This window comes from Capsicum annuum, chromosome 3 (assembly GCF_002878395.1).
Source record: "Capsicum annuum cultivar UCD-10X-F1 chromosome 3, UCD10Xv1.1, whole genome shotgun sequence".
Taxonomy (NCBI): Eukaryota; Viridiplantae; Streptophyta; class Magnoliopsida; order Solanales; family Solanaceae; genus Capsicum; species Capsicum annuum.
The window spans coordinates 63,105,563-63,128,231 of record NC_061113.1 but is presented as its reverse complement, the minus strand read 5'-3'; the positions used below and the strand labels follow the sequence as shown (position 1 = coordinate 63,128,231).

Genomic DNA, 22,669 nt, shown 5'->3' with positions numbered 1-22,669 from the left:
AATTATGCGCACAATGAATTACTTAAATTTCATTATTTTTTACATTACAGTAATCAATATGGATACTACAGACTAGATTACAAGTGTCCGTATAGAAACCACTAGTTCACAATTTAAGACTTCATTGTCACAAATTCAATTATTTATTTTTACTATTCTCTCCGTCCTATTTTATTCATCCCAAATTTTCTAATTTGGTGTTCTATTTTACTTGTTTTTTTTTTACTTATTAAGACAAGATAATTTTTTTTTTCATATTTTACCCTTTGAATTAATTATTTTTTTATTAAATTAAAATGTAAACATCATTTAATAGTGTTACTATGGTAAACTAACTATGCTATTTATTATTTTTCTTAATAGTTATGTCATCTCAATTTGGAACGAGTAAAATAAGACGGAGGGACTAACATTTTTAAGTCTTGTTACATTTTCATTTTATTTTGAAGAAAGGAAAGAAGCAGGATTGGGCAAGTTGAAAGTTTTCGAAAGGATGAAATAATTTACCCTGAAATAGATATATTACGTTCTGATCTTGAAAATGAAGAATTATTTTGTGAGAAAGTCATTTTTTTTTGGAGTAAATGCATGAGATGTGAATTAAAATTAATAAAGCAAGTCCATACTTACTATTTTTTTGTTTAAAACATAATACTTTATTTTACTTTTTAGTCACTTTCAAAGAGAATAACTTTTTTTCCTTTTTAGCAGTATTTTTATTTCAATATTTTTACATATATGTCTAAAATTATAATATTAAAAAATATTTTGGTAAGTATTGACAGAACTTTTAATTTAAGATAATAATAAAAAAGTTTGAATAGATGCGCAGTTATCAGTCCATATTTGGATCATTACAGACAAAGCATGTTCAAATTTTCCTTATTACCCCAAAAAAAAAAAGGGAAAATCTTCAGATTTTCCAAATCCCAAGGGCAATCTCGTCATTTAGTGGTTCCGCAGACAATAAACATAAGGAAATTGCAAATGAGATTCTGAGAAACATAAAATTGGACAGACGTTACTCCTAACTGGCCAACTTTTTGTCTCTTTCTTGTCTTTTTTGCCCCTGCATTTCTGTTCTTCTCCCCTACTATAGCTCCTCATACAACAGCGGAGCATATCAGAGAGCCAAAAAAACATTCCGGAGAAAGAGAGATCTAAACCCAATATTGGGTTAATTCAGAAAAATGTAAAGCAAGTAATAAAGGAGTTTAATCACTTTTGCTGCTGCTGATCCCGATTTTTATTGCATTTTCTTGGTAATTTTCTTTTTTTCATGATCATGTCTGTGTTATTCTATTTTTAACTCTAAAATCTATTCAGTGTGAGTTTTTGTTGACTTTTAGTCAACCCCTTTATGGATTTCTAGTTGTTTCTTGTTTAATATATGATTTTTGACTTTTGCGTCTTGATTAAGGTACTACTTTTTGGTCCGGTTTTCTGATAATTTAACTTTTTTTTTTTTTTTTTGTGTGTGTGTGTGTGTGATCTGCAAAGTTTGCTAATTTTCATGTTGAAATCTTGGACTTAGATTTTAGTTTTTGATTACACTTAATTTTCATTTTGAACTTTGTGGTTTTATTCCTTCATCTTCATTTTATTGCCGTTGTTACTTACAGGGACTAATAGATCAAGAGGCCATATTTTTTTCCTGGCTTACGTTTTGCTTAAAGTTTGGACAAAATTTGTAGGAGCAATTTGCATAATTTATATCGTGTAACTTGGATTTGGATTTCAGTTATCAAGTATATTACTTCCTAATCAGTGATTTAACAGTATAATTGTCCTGTGTTACACCAAATTATCATTTTAAACTGTGTGGTTTAGTTCCTTAATCTTTCTCCTCTTGCTGTTATCTGCAGGGACTAATTGAATTGGGTGTATCAGAGTTGTAGTATATTATTTTTGTCCTGCCTTACATATGCTGAGTTTGGACTTTTGAGGAGAAATCTGCATAATTTGTAAAATAAAGTTGGAAAGATGACAACTTTATTGCATCAAGATTCTCGACGTATGTACTCTTGGTGGTGGGATAGTCACATTAGCCCGAAAAACTCAAGATGGCTTCAGGAAAATCTCACAGGTACTTACTGCTAAAGTCTTCTACTTTGGAATTTTGTATCTGTACAACTCTTTCATTGTTTTCTTATTCTAGAGTTATCTTAGGAGAAATCTAGGTTGTCATCAATGGAAGAATTAAGTATTCTAGCTCGATCGTATCTTCATTTCATGAAATAAAGATTACTTAGCATGACGCATTGATTTCCTGCCCACGTATCATATGAATTCATTATTGTCTAAATTGTTGTCAAATAATTGAGAAGAGCTGTTGGTGAGTTAGATCAGACGTAGTACTCTTTTTTTTTTTAATGGGAAGTTCGCATGATGAGAAATGGTAACATCGTTTTAGCAGTAGAAAAAGACTTGCATAAATAGTGACATCTGTTGGTCACAAAGTGGAGTAGTTGTTCAATTCTTAAGATGCACTTGATGGCCTTAAGCCTCAATGGTGGTGCATTTCAGTTTATAAATTTTGCACACAACATTTCTTGATATGACTCGACAACCATGAAATGTGGTTTCCCTTTTTCCTCTTAGTAATTTCTTTCTCATATGGTGATTCTGAATTACTACTAATACAATTTGTTGTTCCCTTTGCTAGATATGGATGCCAAGGTTAAAGGAATGATCAAACTCATAAATGAAGATGCTGATTCTTTTGCAAGAAGAGCAGAGATGTACTATAAGAAACGTCCAGAGTTAATGAAATTTGTTGAAGAATTCTATAGAGCATACCGAGCATTGGCTGAAAGATATGATCATGCAACTGGGGTGATCCGGCACGCCCACCGGACCATGACAGATTTAGGACTTGGGGACGATTCACCTGCAGGTTCTGATCCTCAAACACCGGACCTAACCCCAATGCTTGGTCTTTTTGAACCTGATGAGCTACAGAAAGATGCTGTTGGAGTGGCTGCATCTCATACTCATGATCTCAAGAGCAATGGAGCATTCTCAGATGAGTCAGTGATGAAAAAAAAAGTGTTCAAGCAGCGCAATAATTTGTTTGGATCTGGAGACCAGGGAAGGTTTGCTGACGGAAGGGTTAGGAAGGTTCTGAATTTTAGCGAGGCAGAGGAGAAAGGAGTGCAGAACAATGAGACCAACAGTTTTCAAACTCGGACACTTCCAGATTCAGAGCGCATGGTTGAATCTGAGGAGATTTTGATGTTAAAGAAAGCTCTTGCCCAAGTGGAAGCTGAGAAAGAAGCAGGCCTTATCCAGTACCAGCAGACGTTGGAAAAATTATCTCACCTGGAGTCAGAAGTATCTCGTGCCAGAGAAGATTCCAGAGGGTTTGGTGAACAAGCAAGCAAAGCTGAAGCTGAAGCCCAGACCTTAAGGGATGCACTTTCTGCATTGGGAGCTGAAAAAGAAGCTAACCTTCAGCAGTATCAGAAGTCCTTAGACAGGATTTCTGAGTTGGAGAATACCGTGTCCCATGCTCAAGAAAACTCTGTTGCAGTTGGTGAAAGAGCTAGCAAGGCTGAACTTGAAGCCCAATCTTTAAGAGAAGATCTTGCAAAGGTAGCAGCTGAAAAAGATGAAGCTCTTAAGCAGTACATGCAATCTCTTGAGATGATAGCAAAGCTGGAGAACAAATTGCAGTGTGCCGAAGACGATGCGAAAAAGTTAACTGAGAGAGCTGAAAAAGCAGAAAGTGAGATTGAACTTCTCAAACAAGACATCCTAAAATTAACTGGGGAAAAAGAAGCTGCAGCTCTGCAGCTCCAGCAATGCTTGGAAACCATCTCCACTCTAGAGCATAAGCTTTCTTGTGCCAAGGAGGAGGCCCAAAGGTTGAATGCAGAGATCAATGATGGAGTTGCCAAGTTAGAAGGTGCAGAAGAGCGCTGTCTTTTGTTAGAAAGATCCAATAAATCTCTTCACTCAGAGTTGGAATCTCTGACAGTGAAGATGGGTGTGCAAAGTCAAGAGCTTACAGAAAAACAGAAGGAATTGGGATCGTTGTGGACTTGTGTACAAGAAGAACGTTTGCGTTTTGTGGAGGCTGAAACTGCTTTCCAAACTCTGCAGCATCTTCATGCCAAAGCTCAGGAAGAAATGAGGTCTCTTGCTTCAGAGCTTCAGAACCGGTTACAGGTGTTAAGGGATTTAGAAACTCATAATCAAACATTGCAGGGTGAAGTCCAGAAGGTTAAAGAGGAGAACAAGAACCTCAGTGAGATAAATGTATCGTCAGCTATATCCATGAGTGGTATGCAAAATCAGATATCTAGCTTAAGTGAAGAGAAGGGGAAACTCGAGGTAGAGGTTGAGCTTCGAATGGACCAAAGAAATGCTCTTCAACAAGAAATCTACTGCCTTAAGGAAGAACTTAAGGATCACAACAAGAAGCTGTTATCTATTTTGACACAGGTGCAGGCAGTGGGCCTTGACCCAGAATGCTTTGAATCATCCGTGAAGGAGCTGCAGGATGAAAAGTCAAACCTCAAAGAAACCTGTGAGAAGGAAAGAAGTGAAAAAGTAGCTCTTCTGGAGAAGCTACAAGTGTTCGAAGAGCTTCTTGAGAAAAACTCCATCCTGGAAAATTCACTGTCAGATTTGTGTGCTGAACTAGAAGCTGTGAGAGGCAGTTTAAAGACATTAGAAAACTCTTTTCAATCTCTTCAAGAGGAGAAATCTGCTCTTCTCGGTGACAAAGCTACTTTAACAAGTGAGCTACAGGTGACCATTGAGAATCTGGAAAAAGTCTCATCTAAGAATACTGTTCTGGAGAATTCCCTTTCTGATGCCCATGCTGAACTTCAAAGCTTAAAGGTAAAATCAAAGAGCTTAGAGGAATCATGTGAAGTACTAGGCAAAGAGAAAGAAGATCTTGGCCGTGAAAAGGAAAACCTATTTTCTCAGTTGCAAGCTGCACAAGTTGCGCTGCATGATCTGGAGGGAAGGTATTCAGGACTGGAACAAAGGCATTCAACCTTGGAGAAAGAGAAGGAATCGACACTTCATGCATTAGAAGAGCTGAGGATTTCTTTGGATGTAAAAAACTGTGAACATGACAGTTTTGTCCACATGACTGGGGTACAGTTGGCTGGCATGGAATCAGAGATGCATATTTTGCAGGAAGAATGTCAATTAAGAAAGCAAGATTTTGATAAGCTTCTAGAAAAAGCTATTGAGTCTGACATTCTCAACTTCACCTTAAATACATCTTCCCTAGATCTTGAAGGAAAGGGTTGTTCTTTGCTGAGCGATTATCAGAAACTTTTTGAAGCATCTGCATTATCTAAAACTCTGATTTCTGATTTAAAGCAGAAGAATGTTGAACAAAAAATGGAAATGACCTCCTTGTTTGATCAAGTTAGTGTTCTGAGAAATGGGATATTCAAGTTGCTGAAGGCTCTTGACATTGTTCCAAACCATGCATGTCAGGACATGAAAGACCAAGTACATCTTGACCATATTTTACATAGAGTTGAAGTCTCTAAAGAATCCTTCTGCAAAACTGAGGAAGAAAATCACCGGAGGGCTATTCAGATGAATGTTCTTGTCACATTTCTGGAGCAATTAAAAATAGAGGTGCAGGCTCTTGATGCTGAAAAAACAATTATTAGCCAGGAGTCGAATTTCAAATCGGAGCAATTGTTGGCGTTGCAGAGTGAAGCTGCTGCACTCAACGAGGTTAGTAAAGAACTGAAGTTGAAAATAAGGGAGAAAGATCATACAGAGGAACTGCTAGGCATTGAAAATTGTAACCTGGCAAAAGCATTGCAGTTGGCAGAAGATGAGTTGAAGACTGTTAAAAGTATGATGGATCAGCTCAATTTTCAATTAAATGTTGGCAAAAATCTGTTGTCTGGGAAGGACACTGAGCTTGAGGGAATGGAACAGAAGCTTTATCTTACTGAAACTGAGAAAGCTGTGTTGCATCAAATTTTGAAGAATGAAGCTGCTGCACTCAAAGAGGGTAGTGAAAAGTTGAAACTGATAATAACGGAGAAAGATCATAGAGGGGAGCTGTTAGAAATTGAAAATTGTAATCTGGTAAAAGCATTTCAGTTGGTAGAAGATGAGTTGAAGACTGTTAAAAGTATGAAGGATCATCTCAATCTTCAAGTAAATGTTGGCAAAAATCTGTTGTCTGAGAAGGACACTGAGCTTCAGGTTATGGGACAGAAGCTTTACCTTACTGAAACTGAGAAAGCGGTGTTGCATCAAATTTTGATGAGTGAAGTCACTGCACTCAAAGAGGATAGTGAAGAACTGAAATTGCAAATAAAGGAGAAAGAACAGAGAGGGGAACTGCTAGAAATTGATAATTGTAACCTGACAAAAGCATTGCAGTTGGCAGAAGATGAGTTGAAGACTGTCAAAAGTAGGACGGATCAGCTCAATCTTCAAGTAAATGCTGGCAAAAATCTGTTGTCTGAGAAGGATACTGAGCTTCAGGGAATGGAACAAAAGCTTTATCTTACTGAAACTGAGAAAGCTGTGTTGCATCAAATTTTGAAGAACTTGAGCAGAGAACTTATTGGGAGTAAAATAATTATAGAGGACCAAGAAAAGAAGATCCTGAAGTTGTGTGCTGACAGTAGCCAACTGCGCACAGAAAATGCACGGCTTTTTGAGTCCAGTCAGTTATTGCAGGAAGGACTTCAGCAATCGCTTGGAGAGCTTGAGAAGCTAAAGATGCAAGAGGAAGTCTTGCACTCTGAGCTCCAGAAGCAATTGAATGAGATTGTGACATGGAAGTTAGAGATGGACGTGCTTTTAGGCGAGTTGCAGATCTCAATGTTCTATAATATCCTTTCGGAGCAGAAGATTCATGAGCTTGCAGAAGCATGTCAAAGCTTCGATGTCCAAATCACTTCTAAGGATAAGGACATTAAACTTCTGAAAGAAAAAGTGAGCACTTTGGGTACTGAAAATGAAGACCTTAACACTCAGTTAGCGGCATATGGACCTGCAATCTTCTCTTTGAACCAGTGCATTTCATCCCTAGAGAAGCACTCCTATTTGCATGGGAAATCCAAATATCCTGATAATGAGGACACTAAGGTAACTACTCGGACTCAAATGTCTCCTGCTTGGCTTCTTTTAGATGGACACTAAAATAAGTAAATATCATATAAGAAAGCTCCCGGAATTAATCTCGTTTGTTAAAATGCTAATTAGGTGCTGATATGTTGTAGTATAATGTATGTTTGTGTCTGTATATATGTGAATATGCGACAGGATGCTTCTCAATTGAATAAATTACTTTCTCAGATTGCGTGGAATTTATTTCAACAGTTGTGTCATCTTTTATCCTCTCCATCCATCCGCGTGCGGTAAGTTGCAAAGTTGCTCTGGCACCATCCTGTCCAGATGGCTTTTTCCATCTTGCATTTTCCTCCTAAATCATGTTGCATCCTGTCTAGGTTGCCTTAGTAGCCGTTTGGCCATGAAAATTAAAATTTTTTGGAGTTGGAGTTGAAGTTGGAGTTGAGTTGTGTTTGGCCATGTCTTTTTTGGAAAAAAATTTTTGACTTTTGAAAAAAAAATTTTAAATATGATTTTATGCCCTAACTTTTACGTAATATCAAAATCACCCAATTAAAATTTACCTACTAATGAAAAAAGAACACAATTAGCCACTATTATAAAAATAATTACATATGCATGGCCATATTTAATGAATTTCAATTATGACATATATAATATTTACATTAATAGCCGTTTTCTCATATTTGAAAATTTTAAATGTGGATGTCATATTAACAGATCTCTGCTTCCTCTTTTTTAGATAACAAATATTATCTTTTAAACAAATTTATTTTTTTAGGAATTTATTTAATTTATTTCATTTATTTTCCGTTCGTAAAAATTAGGAAATGATGAGTTGTTATTAAATTTTAGGGTGCCGCTAATTTATTTATTTAATTTTCTTATGCATGAAAGATTTTACTGTGTGTGAATAAATTATTTCTATGTAAAACATGCTTTGCATATTTATGGTATATTATATCATATACCATAAATATATAAATATGCTTAGTATGTTTCTTTATACTTTGTATTTTTATATATGTGTGTATATGGTATATACATGGTATAAACTTCATATATAACATACTTTGTATATTTATATATGTGTGTATATGGTATATACATGGTATAAACTTTATATATAACATACTTTGTATATTTCTATTATAAATATAATACTTTATATATTTATGGGTATAAATATAATACTTTATATATTTATGGGTATAATATAAATTAGCAGTAAAATAATATCTTAAATAAGGGAGAAAATTAAATAAGGGATAAAAATAATGATGAGAGAGAAAAAGAGATATATATTAATTAGGATAGCATTAAGTTTGGAATTATAATTATTTTATTCTTTAAAACTGTTATATACGTAATATTGAAAAAGTAGTGTTATAAAGAGAGTTTTATGTAAAAATTTAAAAGATTGAGGTTATATGTAATAATAATAAAAGTTGGAATTGGAGTTGGAAAATTGTGAAAACAACAAAAACCTGTTTTCCCTTTTCAGAAAAATTTTCCGGAATTATTTTCCGAATTCTCATGGCTTAACACCACAATTTCCAACTCCGGAAAAATTTTCCGGAAAAAAGGGAAAAATTTCCATGGCCAAACGGGCCCTTAGATTACTTTCTCTAAACTCAGTAGAGTAGTCTTAGGTTTGTTCATTTCAGGCATCTTACTTTTGACAGAATGACGTGAACATGTCTTGAGAGCCTTCTGATTTTCACACACACATTAACTTATATGTGATAGAGCTCAATATTTGACAAATACAATATGTTGATCAGACTTAGGTCTTTTTTTCCTAGGATTTTTTGGCTAGGTAGGGTAAAATTACCAGAAACATTGTAAACATTTGTGTACAAAAGTGGACCCCATGCATGATGCTCCTGCAATAAGAGACTTAGGGAAATTAGATTAATGCAGCCTTAGCACTGCATTCTAAAGGTTATTTAGAAGAATAGACCTTAGCAATATGTAGAAATTGATGTTTTCTTTTTTCCTTGTATTTGTGAGATAAAGATTACATCTTGGCTAATTTTCAGGATATTGTAGTAGCGCATCCAGCTGACAGCCCTCATTGGAAGGATAATGAAAATGCTGTAGCAACTGAAGCATTTTCTGATCTGCGTGAATTGGAAATAAGGGTTCAAGCTGTTGAGAAGGCATTGGTTGAAATGGAGCAGCTTGTAATGCAAGAAAATGTGAACACGCATAGCAAACTACAGGCTGCAATGCAACAGATTGAGGAGTTAAAGTCCGAGAGCAGCCTGCGCAGAAGAAATTCAGCACCTAAATCTGAAATCTTTGAGGGAGAAAACGGAATTTTGACCAAGGACATCATGCTCGACCATGTGTCCGAGTCTTCATCCTATAGAAATGGCAGGAGAGAACAGGCTGAGACGAATAGTCTAGTTTTTGACCTATGGGATACTACCACTGTTGGTAAAATAAAGTTGGATGATACTCCAAATGCTGAAAATGATATTTATTTCAATGAACGTGTTATATCAGTGAAGAAAAAGTGCCAACGTCCTGCCTCGGATGTGATAGGTGAAAAGGATTTGGGTGAGGGCAAATTGAACGTCTCAAAGAGATCAACGGAGTCCATTCAAGAGGGAAACAAGAGGAAGGTCTTACAGAGGCTTGATTCTGATGTGCAGAAATTAACTAACCTTCAGATCACAGTACTAGACTTGAAGAGGGAACTTGAGATTACTGAAAAGGGAAAAAGGGGTAAAGCTGTAGCTGAATCAGAAACTCTCAAAGGACAGCTAAATGAAGCTGAGGCTGCTATTCACAAGTTGTTTAATCTTACAAGTAAGTTGATGAAGAACATGGAAGACAGCTTTGGTTCTGCTGATGTGAAATCTGCACTGGAGCCAGAAGAAGAGATTGGAAATGTTAGTTGGAGGAGAATTTCAGAACAGGCACGAAGAATATCTGAGAAAATTGGGCGGTTGCAATTAGAAGTTCAGAAGTTGCAGTTTGTTTTACTGAAGCTCAACGATGAAAGCAAAGGTAATAACAGGGTCCCAGAGACAAAAAGAAGGGTTCTGCTGCGAGATTATCTTTACGGTGGGGTTAGAAAAAACAAGCAGCGAAAGAAAGCACCATTTTGTGCTTGCATCCAGCCTCCAACTCAGGGAGATTGAAGTTTTAACTGACCGTGTGCAGTTTACATATGTTAGTTGACTAGTTTATACTTCATTTTTCCCTTGTGTCAATATACTTTTATAGTTACGCTATGAATGTATCCAGAACCTTAGCCTCTTGGAGAGAATTTGCTGTATATTCGCATCCAGCTAAAAGATGCAGCCTTTCATGTACGGGATCTTTTTCTTCTTTGCGCAAGTTTGACTCAAATAATTGGGTTGTCCCTGTACATATTATTTCTTCAACCTCAGTTGCTTTTGGACATGTGATTTGGTTCAAACCTCATTGGTAGTATATATATTTTTCTGTTGGGTACCTTCTTGCAGAAAGCAGAATCTCTCTCAAAAGAAAACAGAAGTTAGAGGTTGAAACACAAAGGTGAAGGAAGTACTCGTTTCATATATTATTGCCTCATCTCACGTTTATAATTTCGATTATTATTACCTACAGTTATTTCACAGGTACCTTGGCTTAACCTAGTATTGTAAATATTTTGTATCAAAGTTGAACTTTTTATTTGTGAATTGCAATAGAGAGTATAGACCGTATAGCTATGAGGATTTTTTCCAATTTTTTTTTTTTTAACTTTATTTCAAATACAACTCTAAATTGGTGTTTGGAAACAAGTAGAACTTGTTTTCACTTTTTTCACTAGCACAAAAATTTAAAAGCATTTTCAATTTATATCCATGGCCAAACACAACTCCAACTCCAAAAAGTTCTAATTTTCACGGCCAAACGCTTGCTTAAATCTGTGGCTTAGTAAAATCCAGAGTACCAAGCCTTACTAACCTAAATATTATATAAAGCATATGTTAACTAGTAAGTTTGATGTGAAAATTTTAGGAGTTGCCGACTTTAAGAACAAAGATCCATAAAACTCCTCAAGGTTTAACATTAGCTTAAATCTTATCACATTATTATAATTTTTTTTTAGTTGAAAGAGGATTTATTCATTACTTAATATGCATCATAAGTGTTAGAGTGACGGATATGACCCTAATGGGTCTGCATCTAAACTAGTAATATCACATAGTGGAGAGATCTGCCAAACAATGCCTAGCAAAAGGGTGCATGTTCGTCGACACCATACTAGAGTTTAAGTTAGCAGACTGCCTAATACTAGAGTTTAAGTTAGTAGACTGCCTAACATGGGAAGTTCTTTCTTTGTCTATTGCAATAGCCTTACGAATAAACAAAGGTTGAACTATCTATTATTCAAAAAACTTAGGTACTTCTTTCTTCGTTCCTTCTTTAGCTAAGATATCCACCGCTCCGTTAGATCTCCTATCTTCACGGCGTATCAGCGTGTTCCCCAACTCCTGAAGAAGATCCCTGCACATAGCAGGCAAGTTATTGTCAGGTACCACTGCATCATTAAGAGCAGAAACTAGCATAGCAGAATCAGTAGCTATAGTTAGTTTATGACATTGCTTATTTTTTGCCATTTATAGTCCCAAGTACAAAGCTAAAGTTTCCGTGTGAAGTGGGAAGTGTGCAGCAAATTTAGCAGCAAAGCCGCAAATTCACTCCCCATGCCGATCCCTAAGTAATCCCTCAGCCCCTCCAATGTTAGTATTATAGTCAAAGAAACCATCAACATTAAGTTTCAACCCTTCTTTAGGAGGAGTCCATGTGGAGGTCTATGTAGTTAGTCCAGTTTTTCCTGCTAATAATTTAAACTCAATGGCCCTTTCCAGTGCTTGGTTAGCAGGGATAGGGTTCCTTTTATTATTAAAAAGATTATCATTTCTGGACAACCAAATACCCTAAAGAAAAAATGAAAAAGCTTCACTCCAAGTTAAGTATTTGCCGAGCTTTAAATTTTTCATCCTACTACTCTGGACAAACCATTCTTTCATGGGTAAAGTCTGGTGACTATCTATAACAGGCATCATATTATTAATCTCCCAAAAGGCTAAGGTCGTACGACATTTTCGGAAGATATGGTCTATGGTTTCAGTCTTCTGGCAATGCATGCAAAGAACGCTAACAGTCATGCCAAGTTATTTAAAAGGGATGCAGTAGGGAGTCTATTATGGTAAACTAACCATATGAGAAACTTAATTTTAGTACAGCACTGTAACTTCCATATCCATTTGAAATTCTTAGACAAAGGAGTACTTCGATTTCCTTTACCCAGTAAGTAATGATAGGCCCTAGACGTTAAGAACTTACCATTTGTGACTAGGGAACATTTAGGTTTGTCCATCAATCCTATTTGTCTGGAATAAAGATTGCATAGATGTTAGTAATTATGTTCTCTAGTAGTACGTAGCCTAATGGACCAATATCCCAATTACCTCTTTTGATAGAGTTGGACACCGTAATGTCCTCCTCCCCAAAATTTAGCGGGTATTCTATTTGATTAATGATTGGTTTTTTGAAAGTCAATCAAGTATCTTTCCAGAATTTGATACTCCTTCCATCCCCCAGATCCCAATTCATGTTTTCCACGCACACATTCCACCCTTTGAATACATTCTTCCAAATACTACTGCTCCTTTTGGTGTAAGCCTGAGTAGTTGGTTGGATTTCTCTATTCTTGGCATATTTATGGATTAAAACTGAGGTCCACAATGACTTGGGATTTGAAAAAAATTTCCAACCAAGTTTCGCATGAAGGGCGTTGTTTTTAGCAGAGGTCTTTTGAAGGCCCAAACCACCCACTTCCTTAGATGTAACTAGAATGTCCCAACGAACTAAATGAAGTTTCTTTTTAACATCAGTAGTATTCCAAATAAAGTTACTTTGAATTTTATCAATAGATTTTGCTATGGCAGCTGGCAATTTATTATATTACATTATGTGGGTAGGCATACTATTTAGACAAGCTTTTGCAAGCATAGTCCTACCCGCAATATTCATAAATCTGCTTTTCCAACATGCAATCTTCTTCTTCAGATTATGTAGAATGAATTGGTAGTCTTGATTAATAGGCTTAGCGTGAAAAATAGGAAAACCTAAGTACTTACCAAATTTCTCACAAGAGCCAATGTTGAAGATGGAACAAATATTCTTCCTCACAGTGTCCTCACAATTTTTAGAGAAAAGGATCTTAGATTTTTCAGCATTTATACTTTGACCCGACCATAGGCAAAAGTTAGTAACCGTATCGTTAATCCTAAGACAACTTTCTTTATTTGTAGTGAGATAGCGGCGGTCCATGCCTAGATATTATTATTGGGTCCCATCTGTCTGCCTTGATGTCCTGGGTGATATTATGACTCAGGAGTTCAATGCAAAGAATGAAGATGTACGGTGAAATAGGGTCCCCCGACGGATACTCCTAGACAGGCTAAAATACTCAGTTCTGGTTTCATTAACTAGGACAGCCACAGAGCTTGTACAAATGCAAGAAATGATTAACTTGATGATGTTAGTAGGAAAATTAAAGTATTGAAGGGTATAGTGGATAAAAGAACATTCTAATTTATCAAAAAAATTTTCGAGATCTATCTTCATAATGAGATTCCCCATTTTACCCTTTATTTTTTTTGAAAGTGCCTAGTAATTTCTTGAACTATTATTGCGTTGTTAGTTGCATGTCTATTTTTTAGGAAACTAGTCTGACATAGGCCTATAATATTGTCCATCAGGGGCATAGTCTCCTAGATATAATTTTGGTAATAATTTTGTACGAAGTATTGCACAAACTTATAGGTCTGTAATTCTAGACGGTCTGAGCATTCTCACTTTTAGGAATAAGACAAACATGGGTGTTGTTTATACTATCATAAATTTTTGAATCAGAGAAAACTCGATAACATAAATTATAAACAGAATGACAGATTATAACCTAGTGTTTCTGGTAAAAGTAAAGGTGAAGGCCGTCAGGCTAGGGGCCTTAAAGGGTTGAAAAGAGAAAACCACCATTTTAATTTCAGCTTCAGTGGGTATTCTTGCTAGCTCTGCCTTATCCATTTCAGATAGGCAGATTTTCCCTTTAGGGATACTAACTTTAAGGGACTTTTGGTGGTTTGATTTAAAAATTTTATTGAAAAACTCATGAGTTTGAGCAATAATACCAACTTGGTCATGAACATAGGAATTATCTTCCAGTCTTAGAGTCATTATTCTATTTTTTTTCCTTCTAAGAAGAGTTGTCGTGTGAAAAAATTTGGTATTCACATTACCCTCATTTAACTAGTTAACCCTCAATTTTAACTTCCAATAATCCTCTTCCATTTTAAGAATTAGGTTAAAATCTACTATGAGGTCCCTTTCTAACTTCCTAAGGAACGTGTTGTGGTAGTAGTATCAAATTTTTGGATACCTTGGATTCTACGAAGCAGCTTAACCTTACGTTTGAAGATATTGCCTACCCTTGTGCATGCCCATGCAAAAACTTCGTGTACAAAAAAATTAACAACCTTTTCGAGTAGTGGGTTATTACCCCCCACATGTTTAATAACATTAGCAAAATTTGAGTGTCTTTCCCACATTTTTTCTATTCTAAAGAGTTTTTTACGCATTATGGGGTCATCTGCATACACAGTTAACAGTAGCGGATAATGGTCCGAATGTATGCGAGGTAAGTGGAGCACGTGGTCATTAGGATAAGTAAATAGCCAATCATTAGTAGCAATTATTCTATCAAGCCTTTCTAAAATAAGAGAACTACGATTTTTGAATCTTTTATTTAGCAAGTATACTTACTTCCTTTAAAACCCATGTCGACGAATTCACAGTAATTAATCATATATAAAAAATCTAAAGAATGAGTGCGATCTACCATCTTAGCTCTTTTTTTTCCGAGCTGGATAAAACTTCATGAAAGTCTCCTCCTATTAGCCACTTACCTTTAAAAGTATCCTTTATTTGCTTTAGGTTTCTGCATAGAATTTTGCGTTTGTATCTATATGTGCTAGCATAAATACAACTAAATAACCATGAGTCATTTTTATGTCTTACCTTGACAATAGCTTGTATTTCTTGATCAGTGGTCGTAATTTCATCCAGTTCAAGAAGAGAATTATCTCACAGTACTAGCAGCCTACCAGCATTCCCCACAACAGGAACTTCAATGACTCTGTTAAAAGGGAAATCATTTGAGTAGGAGCAGGTGGTCCTACATTTTTGTTTCAAGCAAAGCAATAAGCGGTGGATTGTGCCAGTCAACTAGAGATCAATTTTTCCTTGGTGGATACCTCAAGATTACCTTTTCAACAGGCTTCTTCTCAAAGGACTTATTAAAATTCTTGTTCATGTTCCATCCAGATGAAGTAGAACAATTATAACATTTATTGAAGTAATTCTTGGAATTGTTGTTCCTTTTAACCTCAATGGCCGCTTCAAAAAGGTCTTCTATTCGATCAAACTTGTGGACAACTAATTAAGAAGTAATATCATAATCTAACACACCTTTGAATCGATCCATCTAATGATTTAGGGGTTCGATAATCTCAAGATAAAAAACCAAGTTTAGAACTCCTTATAGTAGTCTTCCACACCTCTACCTCTTTGTCTCAAATTATAGAGCTTTGTTAATTGATCTTGCTTGAACCTTTTCATTACATATACCTCTCTCATGAGTGACCTTACTTCATCCCAATTTGAAAGGTCGGGATTACCATTTCTTTCTCGTTGCACTTTCTTAGCCTCCCACCAACTAAAAGCATACCCTTCAAATTGAGCAATTACATGAGTGGCTTTCTTGTGTTTGGTTAACTCATTGAGTTGGAAAATCCTATTAAATTTTACTTCCAAATCAAGGTAGATTAGTGGATCACTAGTTCCTTCAAAGGTAATAAGAGTGATCTTGACTAAGTTAAGACCCGTGTCTCAACCAATATTTTTTCCTTGATCCCATTGATGATCTTCTTGAACTTAGGGATGATTTCTCAAGTTTCCTCTTCCATGAAAAATCGGAGCAAATATTCCTCCCCGTCCTCTATATCCTCCTCTTATATTTCATACAAATTTCACAAAGAAATTAAATCCATCTCATCCAACTCTTCATCTCCTCCATAAGGTTCCTCACATTCTACATCCTTAATTTGGATTGGTTGATTATGGTTAGTCGAGATTTGAGGAGGTTGGTTTTGGTTAATGGGTGGAATTTTTGGATCTTTTTGGTTTATGTGATTGAATTGGTATTGTAATAGACGAATGAGATTCTGACTATTAGGGTAAGTAGTGTCTTGGAGGGTAGGTTCATGTATTTGCCTCGGTGGATTGAACATTTGGTGAAGTTTTTCTGAGTTATAGTAGTGGAGGTGTTATGAGATTGACCATTAGTGGAAGCATAATATTTTTAAGGATTGGAAGTGGTGGAGTTTAGACGTCCTTCCATGTTAACCATCCTACCATCTATACTAGTCATACTTTCTTCAAGAGATCCTAGCTATCCATAGCATTAAGCTTCTACATGATGGAACTAACCCAATTAGGTATCTCACCTTCCTCGGCCATCGTACCTAACAAAAGAAATACTAAACAAAAATAAAAACAACAAACAAGTTAAAGTTAGAAAATTAACCTCACAAGCACTCAAAGTTCACACCTTTGGTTTATCTCTCAATTGGCATCGCAAAGGTTGATAGATCGTTTATACTCCAATGAAAATTCTTAGTACCAATAGTGGATTAAGGTTGGAATGAATTCTTTTTTGAAATACTCAAATAAATAAAAGTACGTACGGACTTGAATCAAGAACTAACAACGAATTGAAAAAGAGAAGAGCTTGAAAGAAATAGGACTCAAGAACTAATCAATCAACTTAGTAGATGAATTACTAGTTGATGAGTAGTTTGAGAATAAAAAAAAAAGAGTTTAGGAATCAATAAAATGAAACTATAGAATAAAACCTTGAGCAATGGAGTAATTAAAGTGTTGAAATGAGTTTGGAGACTTGAATTTGCGTTGAAAAACTTGAGCTGCGTTGGGAATTGGTTGATCTGTGTTGGGCAGCCTGCTCTAGCAGGTGTGGCATAGGTCCAACGCACCCTGGACACAGGTGGGGGGAGGGATATTTACTAGTTTAAGGTGCTGCAGCACCTTGGGCATACCTCCAGCGCACTTGCAAAGCAAGTTGGCCGCCCCTTGCTTGGTGAATGGGCGATTTTGCCCTCCAATGGTCCCCCTTTTGTACTTTTCTCTTGGAATATCCTTGGAATATTTGTAGATGATTTAGTACAAACACTTTTTCACTCTCTTTTTACCTTTTTTGGACTAAACAAGCACTTTTCTGAATTTTTCAACATGAAGATAGCAATTTCTACAAGAATACTAAGAACACCAACTTTTCTAACTTCTTCTCCTTAGCTCGGAATGACTTGAAATTTTGAACCGCTGCAATTTTCAACATTCTAAACTCATTACAATCATCATTTTACTCAAATTCTTCATCAATTTTTCTAGATTTTTCAACCCACTTTAATTTTCTTTAAGTTCAAGCTCTCAACAACGGTAAAATGCTCAAGTTAGCTCTAATTTAGATCAAATTTGATTTCTAGATTCCTATAGTGTTAGAGAACACAACTAACACTAGAAACACAAAAATTAAAAATTAAAAATTTGACCTAAGATCAAAAATATGAATAGTAATTTTTTGTGATTTTTGATTTCTCAAGATAACAAATCTAAGTTTGACTTTGTGGGAACGAAATCAAGTTAAGCTCTAATACCAAATGATAAAAGAACAAAGTACGGAATCAAAAACTAAACTATGATACAAAAACAAAAGATAAAGGGATAGATAGAAAGCAAAAATAGACAGACACAATGAATGAACGAATAACAAACTAAGGGTATAATAAACCCCTAATCCTCTATTCCATATCACACAAAGCACCTAACTCTTACATAGACCTCAAGAGAATCGATTCCCAAGAAATCCACATTTCTAAATAAGGTATCAACATAAGCTAATCAAAGCTTGCCTCACACTCTCAAAAGAGTATACATTCAAATTCATCAAAATCCACTTACTAAATAAAAGAGAGGTCTTATTTATAGTTTAGGTCAAATTGTTACATCTTATGGGCCCAAAAGTAACCCATTTAGAAAGACAAAGCATAGTAGACCATTAAGCATCTACTTGAGCATTTCTGTAGCATATGAGGTGCACATGGGGCGCATCCTAAGGGCATAGTGGACTGTTTTGACCCGCTCTAGCAAATCTAGAGTAGGTTGGGCGCACCTCTAAAGCGGATGGGGCGCATGTCCTTTTCCAGGGGCCTTTTAGCCCCTTCTTGCATTCTATTGGCTTTTCTAACATCCCTTGACCCTCCTAGATCATTATCATCATCCAATTGGAACCTTCTAATAGCACCAAGGAGTCATCAAGTGCCTTTTGACCCATAAGCATTCTCTTTAATGATCTAGAGGCAATTCAAATTGTATCACCTTATTACTTTTTGGGTCAAATTTCCCAAGATCATTCTTTCCATTGTTCAAAACAAAATATTTGTATCCAAAAGTTTTGATGTAACTTAACTTGGGCTTCTTCTTGTTCAGGAACTCATAAGGACTCTTATTAAGAAGAGACCTAATAAGACACTTTTTGATCATATGACATATTGTATTAATTGTTTCAGCCCAAAAGTTTTGAGTTGTTTCGAAATCAATCAACATAGTCCTGGAGATGTCTACCATTGTTCTGTTCTTCCTTTCCATAACACCATTTCGCTGAGGTATTCTAGGAGCTGAAAAGTTGTGATTGATTCCGAACTCATTGCAAAATTAAGAATTGATTGAACATAGAATTTTCAATTTTTGTGCCATGATCTGATCTAATTTCAACTATCTTCTTATTATATTTCACTTGGACCTATTTGGAAAAAACTTCAATTACCTTTTTATTGTATTAGGTCCATTTTTATACTTTAAATCCATCAAGATTTTTACATAGAGACTCCTTATCTTTTGTAAGCTCACACACATTATCTATCAGCATAGTAGTAAGTGACTTTATTCCTTAGAAGAATAATCTTTGAGATTTTCTTTGATGTCTATAAGAGTAACCTATTCATCCTCATCATCATCTGATTTGGCCATTAGGTAAAAAAGGGAATCATAGATTTGGACATCATCTTCAACCACCATCATAGAGACATTTTCTTGCTTCTTTGATTCATCAGACTAACTAGAAGAGTCTTCCCAAACTGTAAGGACTTGTTTCATAGCTCTGTCAGCAGCAACCCTTCTGCTATACTTATTAGGGACCTTCTTTTTCTCTCTTTTACCAGCCTGTTTGACATAGTCCTTGCATTTAACCTTTTGAAAGGGGCAGTCTTTAATGAAGTGACCCTACTTGCCACACTTGTGATATGTATCATGTGCCTTACTATCCCTATTATATCTGCTTGATTCTCTTCTTCTGAGAAGTTCACCAGTTTTTCTCATAATCTTCAAAAATCTCTTAGTAATGGAAGTTGTTTCCTTATTATCAGCAATAGAGTCCTCCTTTGTTTACTTAAGTACCGGGTTCTTCTCTTTCTTCTACTAACCTCTGGGTTTGTCCTGTTGTTTTTTGAGTTCATAGGTCTTGAGATTTCCTATCAACTTATCCAGAGTCATAGTCTTTAAATCCTTGGCTTCGGTTATTGCATTAACCTTACTTTCCCAAGACTTTGGTAGTATGTTGAGTACCTTGCGAACCTATTTGGTGGGTCTGATATCCTAACCTTTGCAATAAAGTTTATTTGTGATTGTACTGAACCTGGTGTGTATTTTCTAAATAGTTTTACCTTCTTTCATATTAAAGGTTGTATATTGTGTAGTCAATACGTCTACTTTAGATTCTTTGATTTGACTAGTTCCCTTATGAGCAGTTTGTAGGTAATCCCAAATTTCCTTGGCAATCTCACAAGCAGAGATCCTGTTGTATTCATCAGCACCAATGTCACAAACAAGAAGTTTCTTGGCCATATAGTTTTTCTCTATCTTCCTCATGTCAGCAACATCATATTCTTCCCCTGTTTTAGGAAAATTTAAGGTAACATCGCCAAATTTCATAGACTTGGTGGGGACAAAAGGACCATTTTTAGTAATATCTCATAACTCATAGTCTTCAACCATAATAAAATCGTTCATACAAGCTTTTCACCATCCATAATATTGACCATTGAATCTGGGTGGTTCGGTGATTGATTGTACCTCTTCAAGATTTGGAGGTGCATTCATGTTAGAAGATCCTTCCAAGGTGTTAACCTTTTAGGAAGAACCTGCTCTGATACTAATTGAAGAACTGCACGAGTTACCCTCCGACTTTAGAACCTGGTCCCAACTAAACGTATGCAATAGGAAAACTAAATAGAACAAACTTGTAAAGTAAATAAACAAAGAGCACAACAAGTTTTACGTGGAAACTCCTTGCTCAAGAGAGAAAAACCACGATCCACCACGTAGGATTTCCAATAGCTTCACTAGATTCAAACAACCTTGAATACAGTCTTCATGACTTCAAGGATTAACCTCTTAACCCTTCTCCACATGTAATAACTTTATTACAATAAACTCCAATGCAATAACTCTATTGCATCCACTGACTCAGCTAACTCTAACTAAAACAGTAATCAAGCTAACTCTAGATTCTTTGTCAACTAACTCTAGATAACACTTTGAAAATAACAAGTGAAAAGAAAACACCTACTAATAATGAATTAGAGTAGTAGGCAACGTTTACATACACAGAGACACACGAGCGAGCTGAGTAGGTCCCTATTGCAAGTGAAGCTTGAACGTAGAACTTCAAGAGATTTGATGTTGTGAAAATATGGAAGCTTGGGTTTTCTTGTTATAACATGAGCATATATAAGAGACAAGAAAACCTAGCTAGGATGATTTTGATTGGTTGGGACAAAAGAGTGTTGCAGCCTTTTCCACCAACTTACTGCAGAAAGATTCCTTTTTCAGCTGTAGTCCTGATCAGTGATGGTGACATGAGCGCGATCAACTTGGTCCCTAAGTAGTTATAACTTCGTCATCAAATGATCTTCAGGAACCAGGTCCCAAGTTGATAGTTTGTCAATCATCAAAACTAAGGACTTAACAATATATTTTCACCATTAGTTGAGGAAAAATGTCTTAGAAACCATACAAACAAACATACATGTATTTCTCTCTCTACAATGTAGTTTGAGATCATAGCTTTAAGCTAAGGCCAGTGAAGAAACTGAATAACTCCAGAGTTTCTTTATATGTTGGCCCAAATCATTGGAATACATACATTGTGAACCCGTGATAGTTAAATAACAATAGAAAAGACTATGAACGTTACATATAGCGGAAAATTATGTCACATATGACAAAGGCAGAATACAATTAAGTAATTACTCTCTAGTGAAATTACCACAATTGAATGAAATAAAGAGATAATGTGTCGGATCCGCTTAAAAAGCTTAATTGTTGAAGAAATTAAAAGATCATCAAAAGTAATGGGACCATGGTCTACGACAAGTCATGATGGTGGTAACTCCACTTAAGACTAAAGATTCCAAGATTTAAGTTCAAGGAGTACAAAATAGTTATGAATGATGATTCAACATTGTCAAAGAACTCAACTCATTCTCGTAATAGGACAATGTTAAACAAGGAGAAAACTTTAAGACTTTTTAATGGTTCCTAAATGTGACATGACATAATCAAATAATGCATCTACGATTTACACGTTTAAGATTCAACTATGAGAGTGTGAAGTGTTAGCTACTTTGTAGGGTTAATTTTCTTTACAGTCATGAAATCAACCAGTTTTATGGATGAAACAGGAGTAACATTGAGGACAAAAAATGGTTAAGAGTTGTGTGATTTGTATTGAGAACTATGTATCAAAGATTGATGGTTCAAGGATATTAGATCGATTGACTGCTCAAGTATGTCCAATATATATTCATTGGGAAGTTTAAAGGATAATCTATTTATTTAGAGACAGTTAATTCTTAACCGTGAATAACATAGTTTTTGCATGTTTTTAAACATATCACAATTCTTCGTTCATGTGGAGAATTATTGGATTTTTGGTGTGAATGGGGTCGAATCCATGACCTTTAAGTTGGATTGTGAATGAGAAATGTAGGGTGTTTTCCAATATTGGAGGAAAGAAGAATTTATTAGGTATAAAAGAAAAGCACTTCTACAACTAGCTTCAAGAGTTGGAAAGACGGCAAGCTTTTGTGCCATCGGATTCAAAATCTGTCGAATGATTTGGTTGATTGATTTTTTTGAATACAACGAAGAAAATTCTATTCTATCCTAAGAGGAAATCATCCAATACTTTAGTATGTTTGAGGGATCAAATTTCTGAAGGACACATAGTTTCTACAAGTTATAGATTAAACTTATACTTATTTTATTAATTTCGGTTTATAGGGTATGTTTAGTGGATAACAAGGATTCAAATATACAATCATACAAATGGTCTCAAATAGATGTAGAAGCAGGAGATGCATTTGTAGGTAAGTAAAATTTTCTGGCAATCTTGAGATGCTACAAATATATG

The 22,669-nt window shown here is 35.5% G+C and overlaps 1 protein-coding gene across 2 annotated transcripts; it reads left to right on the top strand.

The window, feature by feature from the left end:
- Positions 1-863: 863 nt before the first annotated feature.
- On the top strand, positions 864-10,491 carry LOC107863791 (protein NETWORKED 1D). 2 transcript variants are annotated; one of them, XM_047409328.1, is made up of 4 exons: positions 864-1,262; positions 1,866-2,086; positions 2,666-7,089; positions 7,300-7,531. In XM_047409328.1, exons 2-4 carry the CDS (start codon positions 1,984-1,986, stop codon positions 7,363-7,365), a joined length of 4,593 nt encoding a protein of 1,530 aa, XP_047265284.1. In that variant the 5' UTR covers positions 864-1,262; positions 1,866-1,983; the 3' UTR covers positions 7,366-7,531. The 2 variants fall into 2 exon arrangements, with proteins under 2 accessions (XP_047265284.1, XP_016565412.2); XM_016709926.2 differs by lacking the exon at positions 7,300-7,531 and adding an exon at positions 9,117-10,491 and having other exon boundaries at positions 868-1,262.
- The last annotated feature ends 12,178 nt before the right edge of the window (positions 10,492-22,669 follow it).

Coding starts and splice junctions, on each gene's coding strand:
- LOC107863791 (XM_016709926.2), top strand. CDS start 1,984: ATGACAACTTTATTGCATCAAGATTCTCGACGTATGTACTCTTGGTGG. Junction 2,087..2,665: donor GCTTCAGGAAAATCTCACAG/GTACTTACTGCT, acceptor TCCCTTTGCTAG/ATATGGATGCCAAGGTTAAA. Junction 7,090..9,116: donor CTGATAATGAGGACACTAAG/GTAACTACTCGG, acceptor GCTAATTTTCAG/GATATTGTAGTAGCGCATCC.